Source organism: Mus caroli (genome assembly GCF_900094665.2).
Source record: "Mus caroli chromosome 6 unlocalized genomic scaffold, CAROLI_EIJ_v1.1 6_unlocalized, whole genome shotgun sequence".
Lineage (NCBI taxonomy): Eukaryota > Metazoa > Chordata > Mammalia > Rodentia > Muridae > Mus > Mus caroli.
Window position 1 is genome coordinate 453812 of NW_018388436.1, and position 21332 is coordinate 475143.

Here is a 21332-nt window from a genome sequence, read left to right on the forward strand (position 1 = left end):
AGGGAGGGAGGGAGGGAGGGAGGGAGGGAGGGAGGAAGGAAGGAATCAACTCTTGCATCCCTGATAATTTATGTGTAAAGATGCTTGTGTGCAAGCTTCTATCCCAGGTCCCACAGGGTAGTTAGAGAGAACTGACTCCTGAAAGTGTTGCCTGACCTAACGTGAAAACACACACACCAGCTTGACCAACAGAATATATACAAAAAATATCTAAAAATTAAAAAAAAGCAAAAAAAAAAACCTGTGAATGAGAGATTGAATGTAGGGTCAACTTAAGGTCCATGAAATTTTGTGATTGGGTTTTGGATATGTGCATGGCCACTGAATCAGAAAGGAAAAGGAAAACATAACAATCTTACTGCAAGGAACAAGGTATCTTCCAAGCCTCCTTGGAATACAGCATGAAGAGACTCCCAATGCACAGCTCAGTTGAGTGCACAGCAAAAGCTAAAGTGAGGGCTAAAGTGCACATAAGTAATAGCTTGCCATTCATCTCTCCAAGTAGAAATGCCCAGAGGTACAGAAGGATCCAAACAGATAAACTGAGGACACAGAGGCTAAAAAGAAAAGTCATTGTGTTTTTAAAACTATGAATACTAAAAGGTTATATTCCCATTTTTTTTTCTGACTTAGTCAAATCTCTACCTCTTTAGTAAAATCAGAGAATTCCAGCCTAGGATAAAAAGTTAGTAATACACATTTCCAAAATAGCCCCAAATCAAGCAGTCCTTCTCAGTCATTAGCTAGGCCCTACTCAAGCTTGACAGGAAAACTTTTAAAATGTGATGATATGAATTACAATCCCATTCAAGAGACTGGACGACAAAGTTAAATTCCCTAGGAATACCATGGAGGTGAAAAGGCATGAAGTTAGAAATAGAAAATGACAAGATATGAATGAAATCTAAGATGCCAGTGCTCAAAGAGCCACAGCAGAAAGGGAAGGGGCAAGAGAAAGATATCAAGGAGAAGAGAGTACCAGGAACTTTGCAAAATATCCTGATCAAAGGCCACTGATTGTGGTGGCGAAGGACTTACTCAAACAGTCATAGGCTATGAAGCTAGGAGAGCTTTCCTCCTCCCAGAAAAGAAATTCTGAGTCTCAAATACTCACGTGCCCATGAGGAAATGAGGCAGTGAAATTAAGAAACACCCCAGGCCCATAATTGCACATCCAACACCAATGATGATAGGTCTGTGCAGTTTCATTCCGAAATAACTCACAAATAGAATCAACAAAAGGTTTCCTGAAAAGGGAGAACGAGAATGCTTGTTGCAGTAAAGTATCAGCAACTCTTAGTCAACAGCCTCTCCAGCATTTAGACTCTAGAGCTCATTGTTTAACAACCACCTTAAGAACACAGGGACGTGGTGGTGGTGGTGGGGATTCAGTAGGGAGTAGGATATTGTGTTCATTGTTTTACTATGTAAAGCAATTGTGATCCTGAGGGAAGGATCTCTTCCTCTCTGGAGAATGCTAAAGCTCTATTCATGATCATCCATCCCTTGGGATTATCCCTTGGGATAGAAAAGCTAGTATAGGCCTGTGTGTCATCTCTGACCTCTCCTCTCATACCTGCTCTATGCAAATTCAAATAGGTTCATGTTTTTTAGCTTGCTATTTAAAAGCCACCTTCATTGTTCAACATGGCCAAGCTGGATGCCTGCTTATATTGTCACTTCTTCCTTTAGACCAGATAACACTATTCCGAGTCCTAATGCTTCAACTAGGCCTTAAGTCTACACTGCAGTAGTCAAAGGGTCAAAGCAAAACTTCATCTTTGTGGTTTAGGAGAAAGCTTGGTTCAAAAAAAAAAACCTTGTTTGGAAGCCCTGTGCTGACAGAGATGTCTTTGATAAGTATCTTTGAGAGCTGAAAGAATAAGTGGGACCTGGTAGTACAGACCTGCCATCTCCAGCTACTGGAAGGCCAGGAGAGGAAGACTGCAATATCAAAGTCAGCTTGGGCTACAGAGTGAGTTCAAGGCTGCTGCCAGGACTTGGTCTACACTGAGGACAAACAGAGGATACCAAGAGGGTTAAATGTCTCATATTGGCTACGGCAAGGTGGGTCATTTTTCCCACGGAGCAACTCCTCAGGAAACAGATTCTTTTTTTCTTCTGGGCCTGACAGCAAGACTGACTGTGCCCAAGTTACGATGGGGATCACAGGGACCTGGGAACAGTTTAAGTAGTGGACCTCTGTAATTTTAATTAATACATTAAACCTAGATCATAATTTACTCTTCCCAGATTACTGACTACATTAACAGCTGAGCTAATTGTATCTTGACAGCTAGAAAACAGACCTAGTTCCTTACCCGAAGGTAAGTTATCACTATATTAGCTCATTAGTCAATTTGTTAACTATTTAAGACTACCAGATCTCTTATCCAAACGACACTTTTCCCTTGCTCATGGGCTTCACAATAAAGGATACACAAGTTCACATGTAAGCTTTTACAGATGGAATCTTCTCTTACTTCCTAATCTAAACTCAGTTTCCAGTGACTAAATGGGTCATATTTCCTCTCCTTGCTATGCCACCATTCTATTATTAACCAATAAGAGTTCAAGCCAATTAGCCTCATCCTAACCAAGCATTCCACTCTACAATCCACTTTCATAGTCACAAGTTCAATCTCCTTTGGTTGTCCTTCAACTATAGACTTAAAGTGTTTCTCATGATAAGTCTATACTACAGCTATCATAGTTACAAATACATGTTTCCTTTGATTGTCTTTTAACTATAGACTGAAAGTGTTTCTCATGCTAAATCTAGATGATCAACTATCATGTTCACAAAGTCAGGATTTTGAGTTTCCTTTGCCTTTTAAATATAAACTTAAAATCGTTTCTCATTACACTATTCAGTCTCCTAGACAGAAGAGAAAAGCCCTCCTTACTTCTTCTGCTCTAGGAAAGGATTTGGGTTGGTTTGTTTCTTATTCTGTGGGATTTTTTGGTTTGTCTGGTTTTTGTTTTGTTTTGTTTGGGTTTGTTTGTTTGTTTGTTTGTTTGTTTCTTCCTAAGCTCACCTTAAAAAATGTTCTTGTTGTTAACAAATTTATCTCTTTTGTAAATTTATAAGCAATAAGAACCCACTTAGATCTCCCTCTCATGGGCCAAATAGACTCTATCTAGATAAGTGCACCTGCCAGTCAATAGCCTAAGTTCCTATCTGTGGCCTATTCCAGAGGGTGGGATTCCTCTCCTGTTACTGGGATTGGGATTTCCCTCATCCCAACCACCGAGACCTAAGGGTTTCAAATGTACACCTAAGAAATATTTTTTTCTCCCAAATATACTTAACTTTATTCCCTACCTCTTGCATGTGTGTGTGTGTGTTTCAGTATCTTGTCAAGTCCAGGCATTTACTGGAAATCTCTATCAAGGACAGGTCCAGAGAAACAACCCATAGATGATGTTCTATTCTATTCTCACAGACACAGATGGTTCTACTGGACCTGCTCCTTCTGTCTATAGATGGCTCCACAGACCGTGGTCAGCAAGGAAATAGCCAACTCTCCTAAGACCAGACCAACAACTCTATACCCATTCCCTTAGGTTTCTCAGAGACCTGTAACCCCAAAAGTCAGCAGGACATAGCGAAGATCAAGATGACCCTATTCCTGCTTCACCATCACCTGTCTAGTTTTTCCTTTTTTAAATTAAATCAAAAGGGAGAGATGTTAGCATTCCTTCTAGGCTCCACTCCACAGTTACCTGGCAACAGCTAGGTATGCCTGACTCACTATAAAAGAGGTTGTTTGCCCCCTTTTCTTATCCTCTTATTCTCTTACTCTCTGCCCCTTCTCTCCCTTCCCCTTCTCCCTCTATTCCTTTCTACCCACCCCACACTCCCTCCATGTGTTCCTAGCTGGCCTCTCATCTTCTTTCCTCTTCTCTCTACCTTTCTCTGTCTCAACTCCCCTTCCCATGCCCTAAAGAAACTCTATTCCATACTATATTCATTTTATGGCTTGTACCTCAGGGGGAAGTAATGCCTCAGAATGGGCCCACGGAGCCCCTACTCTTCCACTTCACCATACTGTGCCTCTACCAAACATATCCTCGACTTTCTTTCTTTTTTACAAAACACAACAGCATGGCCAACTTATTGAGAGGTTTTTTTAAAGTAAATAAAGGGGCTGAGGACAGAGTGGGAGAATGCATGTCTTATGTGTGTGAGGACCCAGGTTCAATCACTAGTATTATTTACACTGAAAAGAGGTTGATGAGAACTCAATATACAAGAAAGTTCTCTACAAAGCACATATTTTTCACTGATGAGAATGTTTACCCTGTTCATATAATACCTACAGGAAAGATCAAAAAATGTAAGCACTCTTCTTTGATGAGTTGGCAAATCTCTAGTTAGTCTTACATATTTGAAAGATATTTGAAGACTTTGTTCCTATTCTATTTCTCTCTACTGTGCTCTGTAGAAAAGATGTTGTATTGTTTGGAATGGCATTTGCCCCAATTCCATACTATTATTATTTTTATTACAGTCTGTCTCTGTTTCTAAAGTGTCTGATCAATAGTTATCATTCAGAAGGTTATGTCCCATGATACCCACGGTTTGAACTCTCCATCTATCCTTCTAGTCTATGGCTATGCACCTCGGAATGTACAGAATCTTGTCTGAAATATCTACTGATTGAAAGGGAAAATATTCCCTCTTCACATTTGTCTGAGTTTACCTTTTACATCGCCTTGCTATGTCATCAAGTAATGGTATGAAGGTGTGGACAGAGACACGTTATTGACCAAGCTAGGGTCAAGTTGCTTGCAAAACTGAGTGGTGAATGCCCACCAAATGCTATTTTCACTAGCCAGTATGAATTACTTTCATAATTGCTTCTATGAAAGACTTCCCCTAAAATCACCTGTCATAGTGACTGGTGATGCAAATAGTTAATGTTTTTCTTTAAAGGAAATTATTTAGCCCTTATTTAGTCTATAATCCATTGAGTTCACAGAATTTAGTGTTTTCCAAGAAATTAAAGTTTTTCCATAAAATTGAGTGAGATTTTCAATAATCATTACATTTGTGTTAGAATTTCCATTCATAGTAAAGTATGAAGCAACAGTGGCATTAGCAGCCACAATTCTTTCACTACTAAAAGTATAAATAGTGGTATATGACACTGTGGTTGCTGTAAATATTGCAAAATGTCATGGAGATAATAACTACTTAAAAATCAGATCTAGATAATATTCATCTTGTTTAAAAGCACAAATCTTTCTTTCTGACAGGCTGTTTAAATATTCTGACAATTTTACTTAATGTAACTGGCTTCCTCTTTACCTACATAGTTTAATTCTGTGCAACTAAATATTATCCTGATATGTCAGTAAGTTTTCATGATGAGTCCTCAGCATAGGATGATCAATAGCTACTTCCAACCCTATACTGGCACTCTGCAACCTGAGTTATAAAAGACATACTCCACAACAAGCCACAGTCTCTATTCATTTCTTTCCCTGCATAATGTCCCTCTTGTCTGACAAGCAGAGGTGAGGCTTCTGGGCAAGAGAGAAAAAAGCCCTAGTAATTAGTTCTTTACTTAATTCCCCACTGTTAGGCTACAGGTGTTAAATGCCCAAGCCAGCAGGTTTTTAGCCTCCAAATAAGCAAGATATATATTAGGACTTTTTAAAAGCCAATATCTCCAGCATTCATCATAGTTAGAGAATTTAAAGGTCAGAGACCATCAATCTTTAAATCTACCTCTAAGTCCAACTCTGTTTTTTTCTTCAGCCTATTCCAGGTCAGGTAGGCTCCAAGCAAAGGAAATAAACACTATGATTAAACAAAGCTCACTTTGTTTATAGATGGTATCTTTTTTGTTCTTCAGCCTTGTTATTCTCATCTCCCACTTCATCACCAGAAGTCCAGAGATGAAGTTCATCCGCCCACTTTAGGAACCGTGTGTGACAGAACTTAAACACAGGCACACGTCCTCATCTTCTCTAGTGAGTAGGAGATGAGAGCCATTAACCTCACAGACACAGGAGGGGAAGAGAAAAATTTGCTCTCTCCTTTGGATCACAAGTTACTCCAGACTCCTATACCAACCATTTAAAATACCAAGGAAGTCTTTACCATCCCTTTAGCTTATCACATGACAGAAGTAAATATTAATACTCTATTTTCCACTCGTCATAAAAAGGGACAACATCAAGAGTATGTGCTACAAATTAGGTGTCATCATGAGAATATTTACATAAGTGGCTATTCCACAACCAAACCACATATATATGTAAATAAATATAAATTTAACGCACCTATCCCAAAGCTCCCACTGATGAGTCCAACTATAGACGTGGGGATATCAAATTGTCTCTCTATTTGTGTGAGCATGGAAACCATGTAAGTTCCTGACAGTGATTTGGATACATATGCCCATGTTAATGCCATCAGAAACATCTAGAAAGAAAAAATGTTTAGGGGGAAAAAAGAGAAAACTTTGATTTCTGATTATGTATCTGTCACCGACTGGCAAAACAGCCTCCTCCATGTGATGAATGACTGTATCCAACATAAATAGCCCTTGAACATCCAAGAAACTTTAAAGTTCTGCTATGCTGTCCTTGCTGTGCACATGCAGGTAGAATAGCTGGTTAGCAGTTGTGTTGTTGAGAGGTATGGCTTTGTTCTTTTATCAGTGTACCTCATTGATACAGAAAGACATGGAGTTGTTCTATGTAAGACACCGCTATTGACGGGGCTTCAGCACTACACTGTTACCCTATAGGATAAGTGCTATCCCATTAGGGAAGGGTAGGAGGAGAACACAAAATTACACCAAAGCATTGTGTCTGCAATAGGCCTGCTATGCTCTCTATGAAGGAATGACAATGTTTCTGGATGTCCTGGGCCTGTTCAACATTTTGTCTTCTTTCTCTGCATTCTTGTGCACAAGCCACATTCTCTCTATTGTGGATAAAGGTCAGAGTGAAGTTACCCACTTTTTTCTTTCTGGTTGAATACTATCTGTCCAAGTGATGCTCATGGCATAGAAATCCAGGGCAGAAACTGTTTGGTGTCCCTAGGGAGTTAAAATACGGGTGTGTACAGTTAAGACTCTTCACTACATGTCTATGACTGATAACTCACCTTGAGTGATGTAACTACTAACTAAAATTCCACCTATAACTCACCTAGAGTGATGTAGTGAATTCGTTTTCTGGTTTTCTCAACTTATCATCCATTTGTCATCAACCAGCTACTGGAATTTCTGTACTATCTCTTCCAAAATAATAACCATAGAATACTGTCCTAGGTTACTATTTCTTACTTGTAAACTTATTGTCACAAGGACCAAGGAATTTGGATAAATTTGAGTAGAAACATGCAAAAAATGGAAAAAGTGAATACCAAGTTCACTATAGTTCAAAGTATACACTTTTATCGAAAGATGGCCTAGTCGGCCATCAATGGAAAGAGAGGCCCATTGGACTTGCAAACTTTATATGCCCCAATATAGGGGAATGCCAGGGCCAAAAGAATGGGAATGGGTGGGTAGGGAAGTGGGGGGCGCTATGGGGGACTTTTGGGATAGCATTGGAAATGTAATTGAGGAAAATATGTAATAAAAATATTAAAAATTAAAAAAAAAACAAAGTATACACTTTTGACTTCTAATTCCAAATTCCATTTGCAGTGATGTTCTTACCTCTCACTGTAAACCTTTAAGAGGGCATGATTGACACAATAATTTCCATATGAGCTTTATAATTCAGGTCCTATATTTAAACAAAAACTATCAAAATTAAACAAACAAACAAAAAAAAAACCAATCATACTTGAGAGATCATGTGTTTCACTAACATTTTGCAGAAGAAAGCGATCCTGTTATGCCTCAGGAAGTAAAAGACAGTGGCCATGCTCATTTAGATCTAGTCCTACATAACATCAGTAGTTATAAGGCTAATCCTACTGGCTTTTTATCTCAACACTCTAGAGCCTGCAGCAAACCACCTCACAGCAAACTTTTTTAGGCTTACTAGATAACTTTTCTTTTCTCTCTTAATTTCCTTCACCCCCAATCTTTGTGTGTACCTTTTAATTTTTATAAATAGGGCCTCTCACCAGCCTGGAATTCACTGAAGAGGCAAGGCTGACTCTTCAGTGAATCTCCAATATCTATCAGCCTGACTCCCATATGCTCCTGCTGGAATCAAAGTTATGTGACTTAACACATGGGCATAGTTTGTATGTAGGTTTTAGGGAATTAACTCAGGCACTCCAACCTCAATTTCAAGGATGTTACTGATCGAAGTATCTCTCCAGCTCCTTCAGAAATTTCCCTTCATTTTCTTTAGTAATTTTTTCTAATTAAATTTGCTGCTTTCTGCTTTCTAATTTCATACATAGATGATATGATGTTTATCCATTGCCTCCTCTCTTCTCCTCCTTTCTTTCCTATCAACACACTTATTCCTAGATGTGTTTTTCCAAGGTTCATGAATTCTGGTTTACATTTTTTAACCCATGTAGTTTAACCAGAGCCTTCTCTGAATACATTGAGTTAGAAATAAACATTTGTATCTTGTGAGGTCACCAGAATATGTAAGAATGAAGGCATGATATTTCCTATCCTGGGAGACTTTTCTTAGCTACTATATTTCTAAATTTAGGAAGCAGGAGTTTCAGTGTGGTACTGTATATCTTTTGACCACCCTAACATTCTAGATAGTTCTAAATTCAGGGAAGGAGAGAAATCTGATTATTTTTAAGTAGTTACTTCTAACTTTGGTCTTTTAAAATAATTGTTTTAGCATTTTTCATAACATCAATATAATAATATAAAATGAGCTTTTAATAGGTAAAATGTGTAATTGAGTAAAATGAACTTTTGATAGGATAACTTATGAGCCAGCATCTTAGAAAGAAATGTTTGCTGGACTCTGTAGAAACTAGGCCAGTACTCAAATTTCCTAGATTACTAGAAGTTCACATTTTGTGATGTAAAAATGACTTTGGAGCAATAAGAATAATAATTGTATCTGAATTACTGAAAACCAACAACACAGCTAAAAGAACAAGCAATTTTCTTACAAAAGAATTATTGTTATATAGCCAAAACTTGAAGAAAATATTTTTCTCACCCGATCATAATGTCTTTGTATATTCATAAACAGAGTTTCTCTGCAGGAAACTGTTTAATATATAATATATGTAATATAATCACTTTCAGTGCTTGCTTTAAAAGGCTTCCATGAGTGTGTGCATGCATACATAGAAACAATCCATACCTTGATCTTGGCAAAGCATCTGACCCCATGGGCTGCAATCTTTTTCTCAGGTTCTTCCATGATATTCTGACTGCTTAAGGATATCTATACTTCAAAGTTCCTACTGCTAACTTTTCAAGAAAATACAAAGTGGCTAAATTATTTACTGGAGTGTAAATTATTTTTCATTTCTGACATTGAATTGTTTTTATTTTTTTCTCATGTATTACATCCCAAAAACAGTGTTCCCTCTATCCACTTGTCACAGTCCCTTTACTCAACCTCCCTTCTCTGATAAATCAACTCCTCTTAATTTTCCTTCAAAAGAGAAGTGCTAGCCTCCCAGGGATATCAACATAACACGATGCAACAAGTTACAATGAAACTAGAAACGGAGCCTTATATCAAGGTTAAAGAAGACAACTCAGTGTGGGGACAGCTGTTAAATCATTTACAGAATTGTAACAAGTAATGCATTACAAAAACAAAACTCTCTTAAGGTTAAAATTTAAGTCATGGTTTCTATTGCTGTGATAAAACACAAGGACTGAGCCAGTCGATGGTGGCACATGCCTTTAATCCCAGCAGTTGGGAGGCAGAGGCAGGCGGATTTCTGAGTTCGAGGCCAGCCTCTTCTACAAAGTGAGTTCCAGGACAGCCAGGGCTACACAGAGAAACCCTGTCTCGAAAAACTAAAAACAAAACAAAACAACAACAACAACAAACAAGGACTGAAATCAACTTAAAGGGGAAAGGACTTGTTTTACTTACAGCTCTATAGCATAGTTCATCACTGAGGGAAGTCTTGGTCAGGAATTCAAAGCAGGAAGATGGATACAGGAGACTATGCAGAGACTGAAGAGGTCAGCTCAGAAACTTTGGAAATTTTCACCAGACACCCCTCCCCTCCTAGAGGAGAAGGGTCATAGAGCACATAGGCACCCCTCCCTTCCTGAAGCAAGAAGCTGAGTATATTCCTCCGAAAGACCACAGTGGGGACTGACCATTGGCTACCCACAGATAAGAGAAGCCCTTGCTACCTCATTCCCTAAGGACCACTCAGCTTTAAAGTCACACTGTTCTGTCAATCATGTTGTGCCTAGTTTCTGATGCTCTATTCCACCCCTGGAAACTGTATAAAAATTGGCTGAACAGGCCGCCTGGGGTCGCTGCCTCTCCTTCAGGTGCAGGACAACACCAGAGCACTGGAACAATAAATTCCTCTTGCTTTATGTGGCTCACTTGGGGGGGGGTGTCCCCAGTAGCTGAGGCTCATCAGAGTCTTACAAGATCATGAAAGAATGCTGCATATTGCTTTGCTCCTAATGACTGTTGAGCCTGCTTTCTTATAGATTGCAGAACTTCCTGCCTAGGGATGGCCCCTCCACAATGAGCTGGGCCCTCACATCAATCATCAATCAAGAAAATGCTGCATAGATTAAACTATTGGTCTGCAAATAACTCTAGTCTGGGACAAGTTATTATAAAACTGTTTAGCACAACTGGGAAGGTGGTTCAATGGGCATGTTTGATTCCTAATCTTGAAGAGCTGAGCTCAAATTTTTAGCATCAAAGTCAAAATCTGGGCTTCTCTGCACATGCCTGTAACAACACTAGAAGGATGTGCCACCCCGTTTCTACTTTCTCTCTTGAGTTAGGCAACCCTGTTGTGCACTGGGATGAACTAGAGGGAGGGATATTTAGCTGGTCATGCATGAAGTTATTACAGGATCTTGGTTGGCAATGAGCACCAATGCAAAGAATACACCCAGAAACAGTTTTGGTAAATAGATTTATTGGGGGAGTGGGGTATTAATTTCCCTAGGGAGGTAGCCAGTATCTCTTGTGCAAGACTTGTATGGTTATGTACCATTGGCCAAGGCAGAGTGTTGGAAGATGTTTCATCTGTATATTCAAGGTCTATAAGGTTTAGGGGGAAAACCTTGTTAAATAAAGATTAAAGCCTCAAAATTGTCAGGGCAGTAAACTCTTACAAGGGGTTGATGGTAGTGGGAACTGATTTTAGGGTGCCAGGTTGGGAGGCAGAGAGGTAGCCAACTCCTGCCGTGCTCATGATTGAAGGATTGAAGCTACCGAGGTTGGAGCTCCCTTGAACTTTCCTCAGGAATCTTGGGCCATTACAGTCGCACAAGCTTCCAGACAGCAGTATTATTGCAGTGTGTCAACCTGGCACTTTGACCAAGTGAACAATCAACAGTTTCAGTGAAGAGAGCCAATCAAAAAGCTTAAATTTGAGCATTGTTGAGAAAGACTTTCAACATTGACTCCTGGCTTCTGTAATATGCATACTTATATATGTGCACCTGCACAGGCTTGCATATTTATGCATATACACAAAACCATAAATAAATTTACATTGTACATGTACATACACACACAAACACATGATTACTTGAATAAGAACAATTTTATAGTACCTTGAATGTTTAAAAAAATGGAATATTACTCAGCTGTTACAAACAATGACATCATAAAATTTGCAGGCAAATGGATGGTACGAGAAAAAAAAAATCATGAGTGAGGTAACCCAGATCTGGAAAGTAAACCATGGTATGCAGTCACTTATAAATAGACATTAGCATTTAAGTGAAAGATATCCATGCTGTAATCCATAGACCAGAGAATTTAAGTAACAAAGAGGCCTCAATGGGGGATGACACAGATCTCTCTAGGAAGGTGAAATAGAATATATTTTAATAGAAAGTTTTTTTCTAAGTGTAGAGCAGAGACTGAAGGAATGACCATCCAGAGACTGCCCCACCTGAGGATCCATCCCATATACAATCACCAAACCCAAACATTTTTGTGGATGCTCACAAGTGCTTGCTGGCAGGAGCCTGATATAGCTGTCTCCTGAGAGGCTCTGCCAGTGCTTGATAAATACAGAGGTGCAAGCTCTCAGCCAACCATTGGACTGAGCACAAGTTCCCCAATGGAGAAGCTAGAGAAAGGACCCAAGGAATTGAAGGGGTTTGTAACCCCATAGGAGGAACAACAATATCAACAAACCAGACCTCCCCAGAGCTCCCACGGACTAAACCACCAACCAAAGAGTACACATGGAGGGACCCTTGGCTCCAGGTCCATATGTAGCAGAGGATAGCCTTGTTGGATATCAATGGAAAGAGGGGTCTTTGGACATGTGAAGGCTCAATGTCCCGGTGTAGGGGAATGCCAGAGCAGGAAAGCTGGAGTGGGTGGGTTGGTGAGCAGGGGGAGGAAAGATTGGATAGGGGATTTTCAGATGGGAAACCAGGAAAAGGGATAACATTTGAAATGTAAATAAAGAAAATATCTAATTTTAAAAAAAGAAAGGTTTTCTTTTTATTCTGACTGACCTTAAAAACAACTGCATAGGAGAATTACAGGCATAATTTTTTCTCAATCTACTTTAATAAGGGTTCAACCTCTCCTGTAACTCTCCACCCACTAGAGGTTGTGGAAAAGAAAGGTTATTAGAACACAGGGAATTAGACCTGTTTAGAAATAATTTTTTAGGGGCAAGTCCAATCTTTGTTGTTAGGATATCAGCAGTTCAGTCCAGTAGCAAACATCAAACATGACTCAGCATCTGAAGTCATTCTCTCTGCAGACACCACATATGAACCAGCAAAAGCAGTTCAATCTAGAAGAAACTGCAAGGCTTTCCAACATGCCACACACAGAAGCAGCGAGAAGCTGTAGGAACCTCATACAATGTTCTTTGGTGAGCTTTGCTCTATGGCATCACCACAAGTGATGTGCAGCATGATGTAAGGTGAACCAATACATACATGTTGTCAGCAAAGAATAGCAAGGTGGAACAAATCAAACCAATGCTCTAGCTCCAACTCTCTATGTGGTCACATTTATATTCCTTCTGAACATTATGTGCCATTTCATGTGTTTGCTATAGCAAGATGTCCTTTCTCCTGTGTCTGTCTGCTTTAGCAAAATATCCTTCCACTTATGTACTGCAGCAAAACCTCATTTGACATAACTGACTTTCCAAGGAAACCAGAAGTTTCCACTTCAGAGAAGATTGTGTTTGATTTCTGCTGAAAATCCAATGCAAATAACTATGTTTATTCTTTAGTTGTATTAAATATAGCCTTGGAGCTTGTTAGACTCTGACCATAAAGCTAATGGTGATGTGGTTAAAATAAAGCTTTTCAATTCTTTAGCCAAAGCAAATAAGACCCAAGCAATGCCCTTTGAACTCACTTGGAAGATGCTACCTCTAAGAACAAAAAGGCCCACCTGAAAATCAGTGTGTAGAAGAATGCAAATAGATCCATATCCATTACCCTGCACAAAACTCAAGTCCATGTGTATCAAAGACCTCAACATAAAAACTGGATACACTGTACCTAATAAAAATGAAAGTAGGGAATATCCCTAAATGTATTGGCACAGGAGAAAACTTCCGAACAGAACAGTGATAGTTAAGGCACTAAGAACGACAGTCAATAAATAAGACTGAAAACTGAAAAGCTTCCATAGGCACAGAACATTGTAATAGAACAAAATGGCAGCCTGCAGAAGGGGAAAAACTTTCATGAACTTCATATCTGACAGAGTGCTAGTAACCAAAATATATAATGAACAAAAGAAACTATACATCAACAAACCAAATAATCCAATTCAAAACAAGGGTATAGATCTAAACAAAGAATTCTCAACAGGATTCTCAAACAGTCAAGAAGCACTTAAATGTTGAGTATCCTTAGTCATTAGGGAAATGCAAATCAAAACTATTTTCAGATTCTATCTACACCTGTCATACTGGCTAAGATCAATGACACAGTAACAGCTCGTGCTGGCAATGATTTGGATAAGAATACTCCTCCCTTGATGATAGAAGTGTAAACTTGTATATCCATTATGGAAATCAATATGGAGGTTCCTCAGAAAATTGGGAGTTGATCTACATCAAGATACAGCTGTACCACTCCTGAGTATATATTCAAAAGATGTTCCATCCTACCACAAAACACGCTCAACTATGTTCATAGTTGCTTTATTCATAATAGCCAGAAAGTAGGAAAAACTCTAGATGTCCTTCAACCAAAAATAAATGCATAAAGGAAATGTGACACATTTACAAAATGGAGTATTACTCAGCTGTTAAAAACAATATCATAAACTGGGCATGGTGGCACACGCCTTTAATCCCAGCACTCAGGAGGCAGAGGCAGGCAGATTTCTGAGTTTGAGGCCAGCCTGGTCTACAGAGTGAGTTTCAGGACAGCCAGGGCTATACAGAGAAACCCTGTCTTGAAAAACCAAACCATCCCATAATCAGCTTCCAAACGCTGACACCATTGCATACATTAGCAAGATTTTACTGAAAGGACCCAGATATAGCTGTCTCTTGTGAGACTATGCCGGGGCCTAGCAAACACAGAAGTGGATGCTCACAGTCAGCTATTGGATGGATCACAGGGCCCCCAATGGAGGAGCTAGAGAAAGTACCCAAGGAGCTAAAGGGANCTGCAACCCTATAGGTGGAACAACAATATGAACTAGGCAATACCCCCAGAGCTCGTGTCTCTAGCTGCATATGTATCAAAAGATGGCCTAGTCAGCCATCACTGGAAAGACAGGCCCATTGGACTTGCAAACTTTATATTCCCCAATACAGGGGAATGCCAGGGCCAAAAGAATGGGAATGGGTGGGTAGGGAAGTGGGGGGGGAGTATGGGGGACTTTTGGGATAGCATTGGAAATGTAATTGAGGAAAATACATAATAAAAAAATTGTGGAAAAAAAAAAGAAAAACCAAAAAAAAAATCATAAAATTTGCAGGAAAATGGATAGTACTTGAAGAAAACCATCACAACTGAGGTAACCAAGATCTGGAAAGATAACCATGGTATGTAGTCACTTATAAGTAGACATTAGCAGTCAAGTGAAGGATATCCATGCTGCAATCCATAGACCAGAGTGTTTAAGTAACAAAGAGGTCTCAATGGAGGATTCATGGATCTCCCTGGAAAAGAGAAATAGAATATATTTTGCAGATAGACTGAGTGTAGGTGGAGATAGGAACAAGAAGATTCAGGCAGGGGAGTAAAGGGATAGTGTTGCGAGAAATATTATAAAATGAACTGGCACACTCCCACACTTGTACCTCTGCCCTGTCAGCTTGGTCTGCCATGCACTGGTGGGCAATGGTTGACCTGTTTTTATCTCACAGAGTCTTTGACTCAGACCTCCCCAATCTCTCCACCTAGCTCCCTAGGTTTGCACTGACATGTCATTACCATACCAGCCCCATGCTTGTTTTCTTTCTTCTTCACAGATGATACAGTGCATGAAGGAAAATACAACACAAACTTAGATCAAAAACATTGTTAAATCTATCTCTGGGTACAACAATTAAAACCTAATCTTGTGATCTTTTTATATATTGGTTATTAGTCCCCTATCAGATTTAGGATTGGTAAAAATCCTTTCCCAATCTGTTGGTGGCCTTTTTGTCTTATTGACGGTGTCTTTTGCATTACAGAAGCTTTGCAATTTCATGAGATCCCATTTGTCAATTCTCGATCTTCCAGCATAAGCCATTGCTGTTCTGTTTAGGAATTTTTCTCCATTGTCCATATCTTCAAGGCTTTTCCCCACTTTCTCCTCTATAAATTTCAGTGTCTCTGGTTTTATGTGAAGTTCCTTGATCCACTTAATATTGACCTTAGGACAGGGAGATAAGAATGGATCAATTCCTATTCTTCTACATGATAATCACCAGTTGTGCCAGCACCATTTGTTGAAAATGCTGTCTTTTTTCCAACTGGATGGTTTTAGCTCCCTTGTCAAAGATCTAGTGACCATAGATATGTGGATCCATTTCTGGGGCTTCAATTCTATTCCATTGGTCTACCTGCTTGTCACTGTACCAGTACCATGCAGTTTTTATCACAATTGCTGTATAGTACAAAATACCCATGGAAGAAGTTACAGAGACAAAGTTTGGAGCTAAGACTAAAGGATGGACCATCCAGAGACTACCCTAACAGGCAATCCATCCCATAATCAGCCACCAAACCCAGACACTATTGCTTATGCCAGCAAGATTTTGCTGAAAGGACCCTTATATAGCTGTCTCAAGTGAGGCTATGCCAGTGTCTGGCAAATACAGAAGTGGATGCTCACAGTCATTTATAGTATGGAACAAAGGGCCCCCAATGGAGAAGCTAGAGAAAATACCCAACTAGCTGAAGGGGTCTGTAACCCTATAGGTGGAACAACAATATGAACTAGGCAGTACTCCCAGAGCTCATGTCTCTAGTTGCATATGTAGCAGAAGATGGCCTAGTTGTCCATCATTGGAAAGAGAGTCCCCTTGGTCTTGCAAACTTTATATGCCCCATTACAGGGGAATGCCAGGGCCAAGAAGTGGGAGTGGGTGTGTAGGGGAGCAGGGCGAGGAGAGGGTATAGGGAGCTTTCAGGATAGCATTTAAAATGTAAATAAAGAAAATATCTAATAAAAACAACAAACAAACAGAAACCCCTAATCTTGTAAGCCTTATTTAAATATGATTACTCCGGTGGCGAAACCTCGCAAATCTGCCATGATCCTGGGGAACTCTAACAACTACAACTTAGCCCTCTGCTGTCATGTTCCAAAAGGGACCTGACTCTCCCCTGCTTCCTCTCTTCCTCCATTCAACCCCGAAGTCACGCCTACTCACCTAGTGATTGGCTCCTTTATTTATTAGGGGATTGGTTCACAAGAAGCCAACTGAGTACATGATTCATTCCTCACTCCAGACAACCTCTCCAGAGAGACCAAGCAGCACAGAGCCACCCACAACAGGATAGAGTAGTGGAAGAGATGACTGGAAAATTAGTCATGACAGGCAGTGAGGTAGAAACCTAGTGCAGTGGAAAGTCCATGGGAATCTAAGAGAGAGACCCTAATGAAGCCTCCAAAGTAATAGGGAGTATGGAACATGAACTGCCCATCTTCTATAATTAGGTAAGACTTCCAGTAGTGGGACATCACCTATTACAAAACCTTCTACCTACAATATGTCCTTTCTGTAATATGTGCTTGGAAAATGGTGGTGCATAACTTGTGGGAGTGGCCAACCCATTACTGGTTCAACTTGAGGCCCACTCCATGAGAAGGAGTCCATGCCTGACACTATGTGTATGTATATGGACAGAAGCCAGAGGCAGTCATCCCAAAGACCCAGGATAGAACCAAATACTACTGGTATAAAAGGGGGGGGTGGTAAATGAAATGATTCCCAATAATATTCTGCTATACTCATAGATCGGTGCCTACCTAAGTGTTATCAAAGAGCCATCAGCCATCAACTGAGTGGAGCAGATGCAGAGACCCATAGCCAAATGATAGACAAAGCCAGGGAAACCCAGAAGAGGAAGAGGAAGGATTCTAGGAACCAGAGGAATGGAGGAACCAGGAGAACAAGGTCCTCAGAACTGATCACAAAGGGTTCACAGCAGCATCTAGAGAGTGGAATAATCATGGAGCCTGTATGGATCTCAGCTAGAACCTCTTTATATGCATTATGGCTGTATAGCTTCGTATTCTTGTGGGATTCCCAAGAGCAGGAGCTGAAGGTGTCTTTGACTCTGCCCTAAACTTGAGACACTTTTCAAATGATTGGATCCAGCCTTGCTATGAGGATTTCTACCTAGCCTTATTGTTATTTGTAATTCTATGTTTTGTTGCTATCCCTGGAAGGCCCGTGAAGTAGAAACTTCTAGTTCTTTGGAAAGTTAGATATATCAGATGATGTTTTGGTGGGGCAGACAGGTGAAAGGATGTCTTGCTAAAGCATACAAGTGGAAGACTGTTTTCCTGAATCAGACACAGGTAAATGGATGTTTGGATATAACAAACACACGAAAGGACTCTTGATAAAGGAGTATAAATATGGTCCCACAGACAATGGGACACGTGGGAGAGGAGCACTGAGCATTGGCTTGGTTTGCTTTGCCTTGCTATTCTCCACTAAAGATATACATGTATTGGTTCACCTTATATAGTGTTGTTGAGCTCAACTTGTAATAACTCAGCCATTGAGAGAAACTTGAACAAGAACTGCTCTTGAGGTTCGTGTGGCAGTTTGCCACTTCAGCAGCCTCACCTCAGTCTGGTTGGAGTACCTGACAGTTTCCTCAGGATTGAACTACAGATGCCTGGTATCTGCTTGCTAAAAGGCTACAGTGTAGCTGCTGGGTCATCCCTGGGATCTACCTGCCTAGAGGACTGTTCTACAGCTGCTAAGTTGCATTTAGTGTTTGCTACAGAATGCACTGTTGCCCAGGAAGATCAAGCTTGCCTCTAAAGAACTACTGCTGAACTGTTCTACTTCCCCCACCCTAATAACTTTTCTCTTTTTCCACTTCTGTTGGGTGGTGGACTAGAGGAGAGGTTGAGCTCTTATATTAAGTGTTATTTGCAAAAAACTTAGGCCCACAGGCCTTTTTTGTTTTGTTTTTTGTTTGCTTTGTTTTTGTTTGTTTGGGTTTTTTGAAGGGACTCAGAGAAGGAATGGATCTTGAAAAGAGAACTGAAAATTATTGGGAGTAATGGAGGCAGGGGAAACTGTAGATAGGATCTAATGCATGTAAATAAATAGATAGATAGATAGATAGATAGATAGATAGATAGATAGATAGATAGATATGAAAAAGTAGATAAATGAGTAAATGAATAAACAAGTAATAAAATGTGAAGATAATCATTGTGTTTGTACTGAACTTCCATTCACTGAGCCAACAAAGTCTATTTGACCAGGCTTCTTTTATAAGTTCTTTGCATTCTAAGACTTCCCTGGAGTCTCAAGAAGAGAAAAACTGGGACAATGTTGATTCACAGAACTTTGGGAGACACAGAATTTAAATCACAAAAACAACCTAAGGAAAAATAACAAACAAGTCCATGATAAAGGGTCAAATCCAACAATTCTAGATTTTAAAATGTAGAGTTTAGAGAAAAGACCAGATACCTAAGCAGAGATCTAAACATAGTATTTATGACATACTTATTATATATGGACAAACATGCTCCCCTCTGTATAGGTGATAGATTCATATAAATATTGATATGCGATGCAGAAAGGTTGGCTTTAGCTCTATTCAATTGTACCATTCTTATCAACCTTTTTCCTTTGCGTTTTGAAAGTAGAATATTTTTCATTACCATCAAAGTATTTTAATTCCAGACTTCCTTTTTTAGAAAATCTACCAGCTGGGGGGTGGGGGCAAGACCTGATACTACTACTGAGGATACAGAGTGCTCACAAAAAGGGTTCTTTCATGACTGCCCTTCGAAAGACCCAACAAGCAGCTGTAGATATTTATACCCAACCAATGGACAGAGCTGCTTACCCCTGTGGTTGAATTAAGGAAAAGCTTGAAGAAGATGAGCAGGAGAGCAACCCTGTTTCAGGACCAGCACAGTCTCAACTAACCTGGACCCCTGAGATTTCTCAGACACTGGACCACAAACCAGGCAGCACATACCAGATGAAATTAGGTCCCCAACACATATATAGCAGAGGAATGCTGGGTCTGGACTCAGTCAGAGAAAATGCACCTACCCCTCAAGAGACTGGAGGCTCCAGGGAGTGGGGAGGTATAGTGGGGAGGGGGCATTGTGCAGATAGGTTTTAGGGGAGAGGTATGAAAGTGGAACAGTCAGAGGGTGGACTGGGAGGGGGATACAATGTGAATTGTAAAAAAAAGATTAAGTAAACTTTTTAAAAAAAGAAAATAAAAAGAAAATTTACTTCAACTTTCTAATATGATTGCCCAGGGATATCCACAGCAGTAATTTATGAAAATTCTCTGAACAATGTTCATTTAACATGTAATCCATCATTGTCCTAAATTTATAAAACATTTACCAAATTTCCCAATCCCAGTCACTAATGATCATGTATGACCTTAGTTCTCTTTATTACTTTGCAGTTACAACAAATAGTTACTGAATACCTAATGTTCCAGTCACAGTATGAAGCACCAAGATTCAACTAAGAATAAGACAAGCTATGATGTTATAGAGAAAAGTGAAGTTGTTTGCAACAGCTCAGTTTCCAGAGAAAATTGCTTTAATACAAATCCCTCGGAATCTACATTTCTCCTAGGAAAGGTAATTTTTTAGATAGATAGATAGATAGATAGATAGATAGATAGATAGATAGATAGATAGATAGATGATAGATAGATTCTACTGGATAGAAAGAGATCATGTAGGCTGAAATACAACCTACTTATAGTGAAGTAGTGAAGGAAATTCATAAGCTGTAAATAAAAAGTATTGGAACTACCTAAGATCTGCCAATGATTATTGTTCTTTCATTCTATAAATATGTATTAAGGCTTTACTAAATTCCAAGACAGTAGCAGGTGTTAGGCATTCAAAGATGAATACTTTGTGCTTGTTCTCAGGGGGTCTCAGAAGCGGCTGGGAAAGAAAATCATTGAGTGGTGATGGGTAGCTTTTGCCATGGTGCACTTAATTTCAGAGGGAAGAAAAGGACAGAGGAAAACCATTCTTAATTCCAGTTGTCACCAGCCCCACACCACATTTGGTGTGAACTCAGAGGATAATCCCAAGTTCCCCAGAGAAATATCCATGCTGTAGGCACCCTAGCAAACCCAGGATCTTAGGATCACTGAGGAGAGTCGGCCTCCAGAGAGGGTTCTGACCAAGGGACTCAGGTGAGAGCGCCATCTTGTATCTCAAGTCTCTCAGAAACCAGTCCAGGCAGGAGAGCCCTTGGGCCCCAGAAGCAACTGAGCATTTTTGGACAAGGTTCCTTCAGGCCTTCATCTTTAGCCAAGAGGTAGATCTGAGCTCCAGACCACTGTGCATATTCCCTGCAAGAGGAGAGCTTGCCTTCAGAGAGTGCTCTGACCTCTGGGACTCAGGAGAGAGTTAGATTCCCAGGAGTACTGACAGAGGCTAACAGAATCACAGGAGGAACAAGCCCCAGTCAGAGACAGCTAGAACATTTAACACCAGAGATTACCAGATGGTGAAAGACAAACATAAGAATCTTACTAAAAGAAACCAAGACCATTTGGCATCATCAGAACCCA

At 39.9% G+C, this 21332-nt stretch overlaps 1 protein-coding gene across 1 annotated transcript in view; it reads right to left on the minus strand.

Moving 5' to 3' along the window:
* LOC110287591 (solute carrier organic anion transporter family member 1A4-like) overlaps positions 1-9327 on the minus strand; it is a 41010-nt gene extending 31683 nt beyond the window's left edge. The window contains 4 exon segments of the mRNA XM_021154167.2: positions 487-557; positions 1115-1247; positions 6295-6436; positions 9268-9327. Coding sequence (XP_021009826.1) covers positions 487-557; positions 1115-1247; positions 6295-6436; positions 9268-9327 — 406 coding nt within the window.
* Between the last annotated feature and the right edge of the window lie 12005 nt (positions 9328-21332).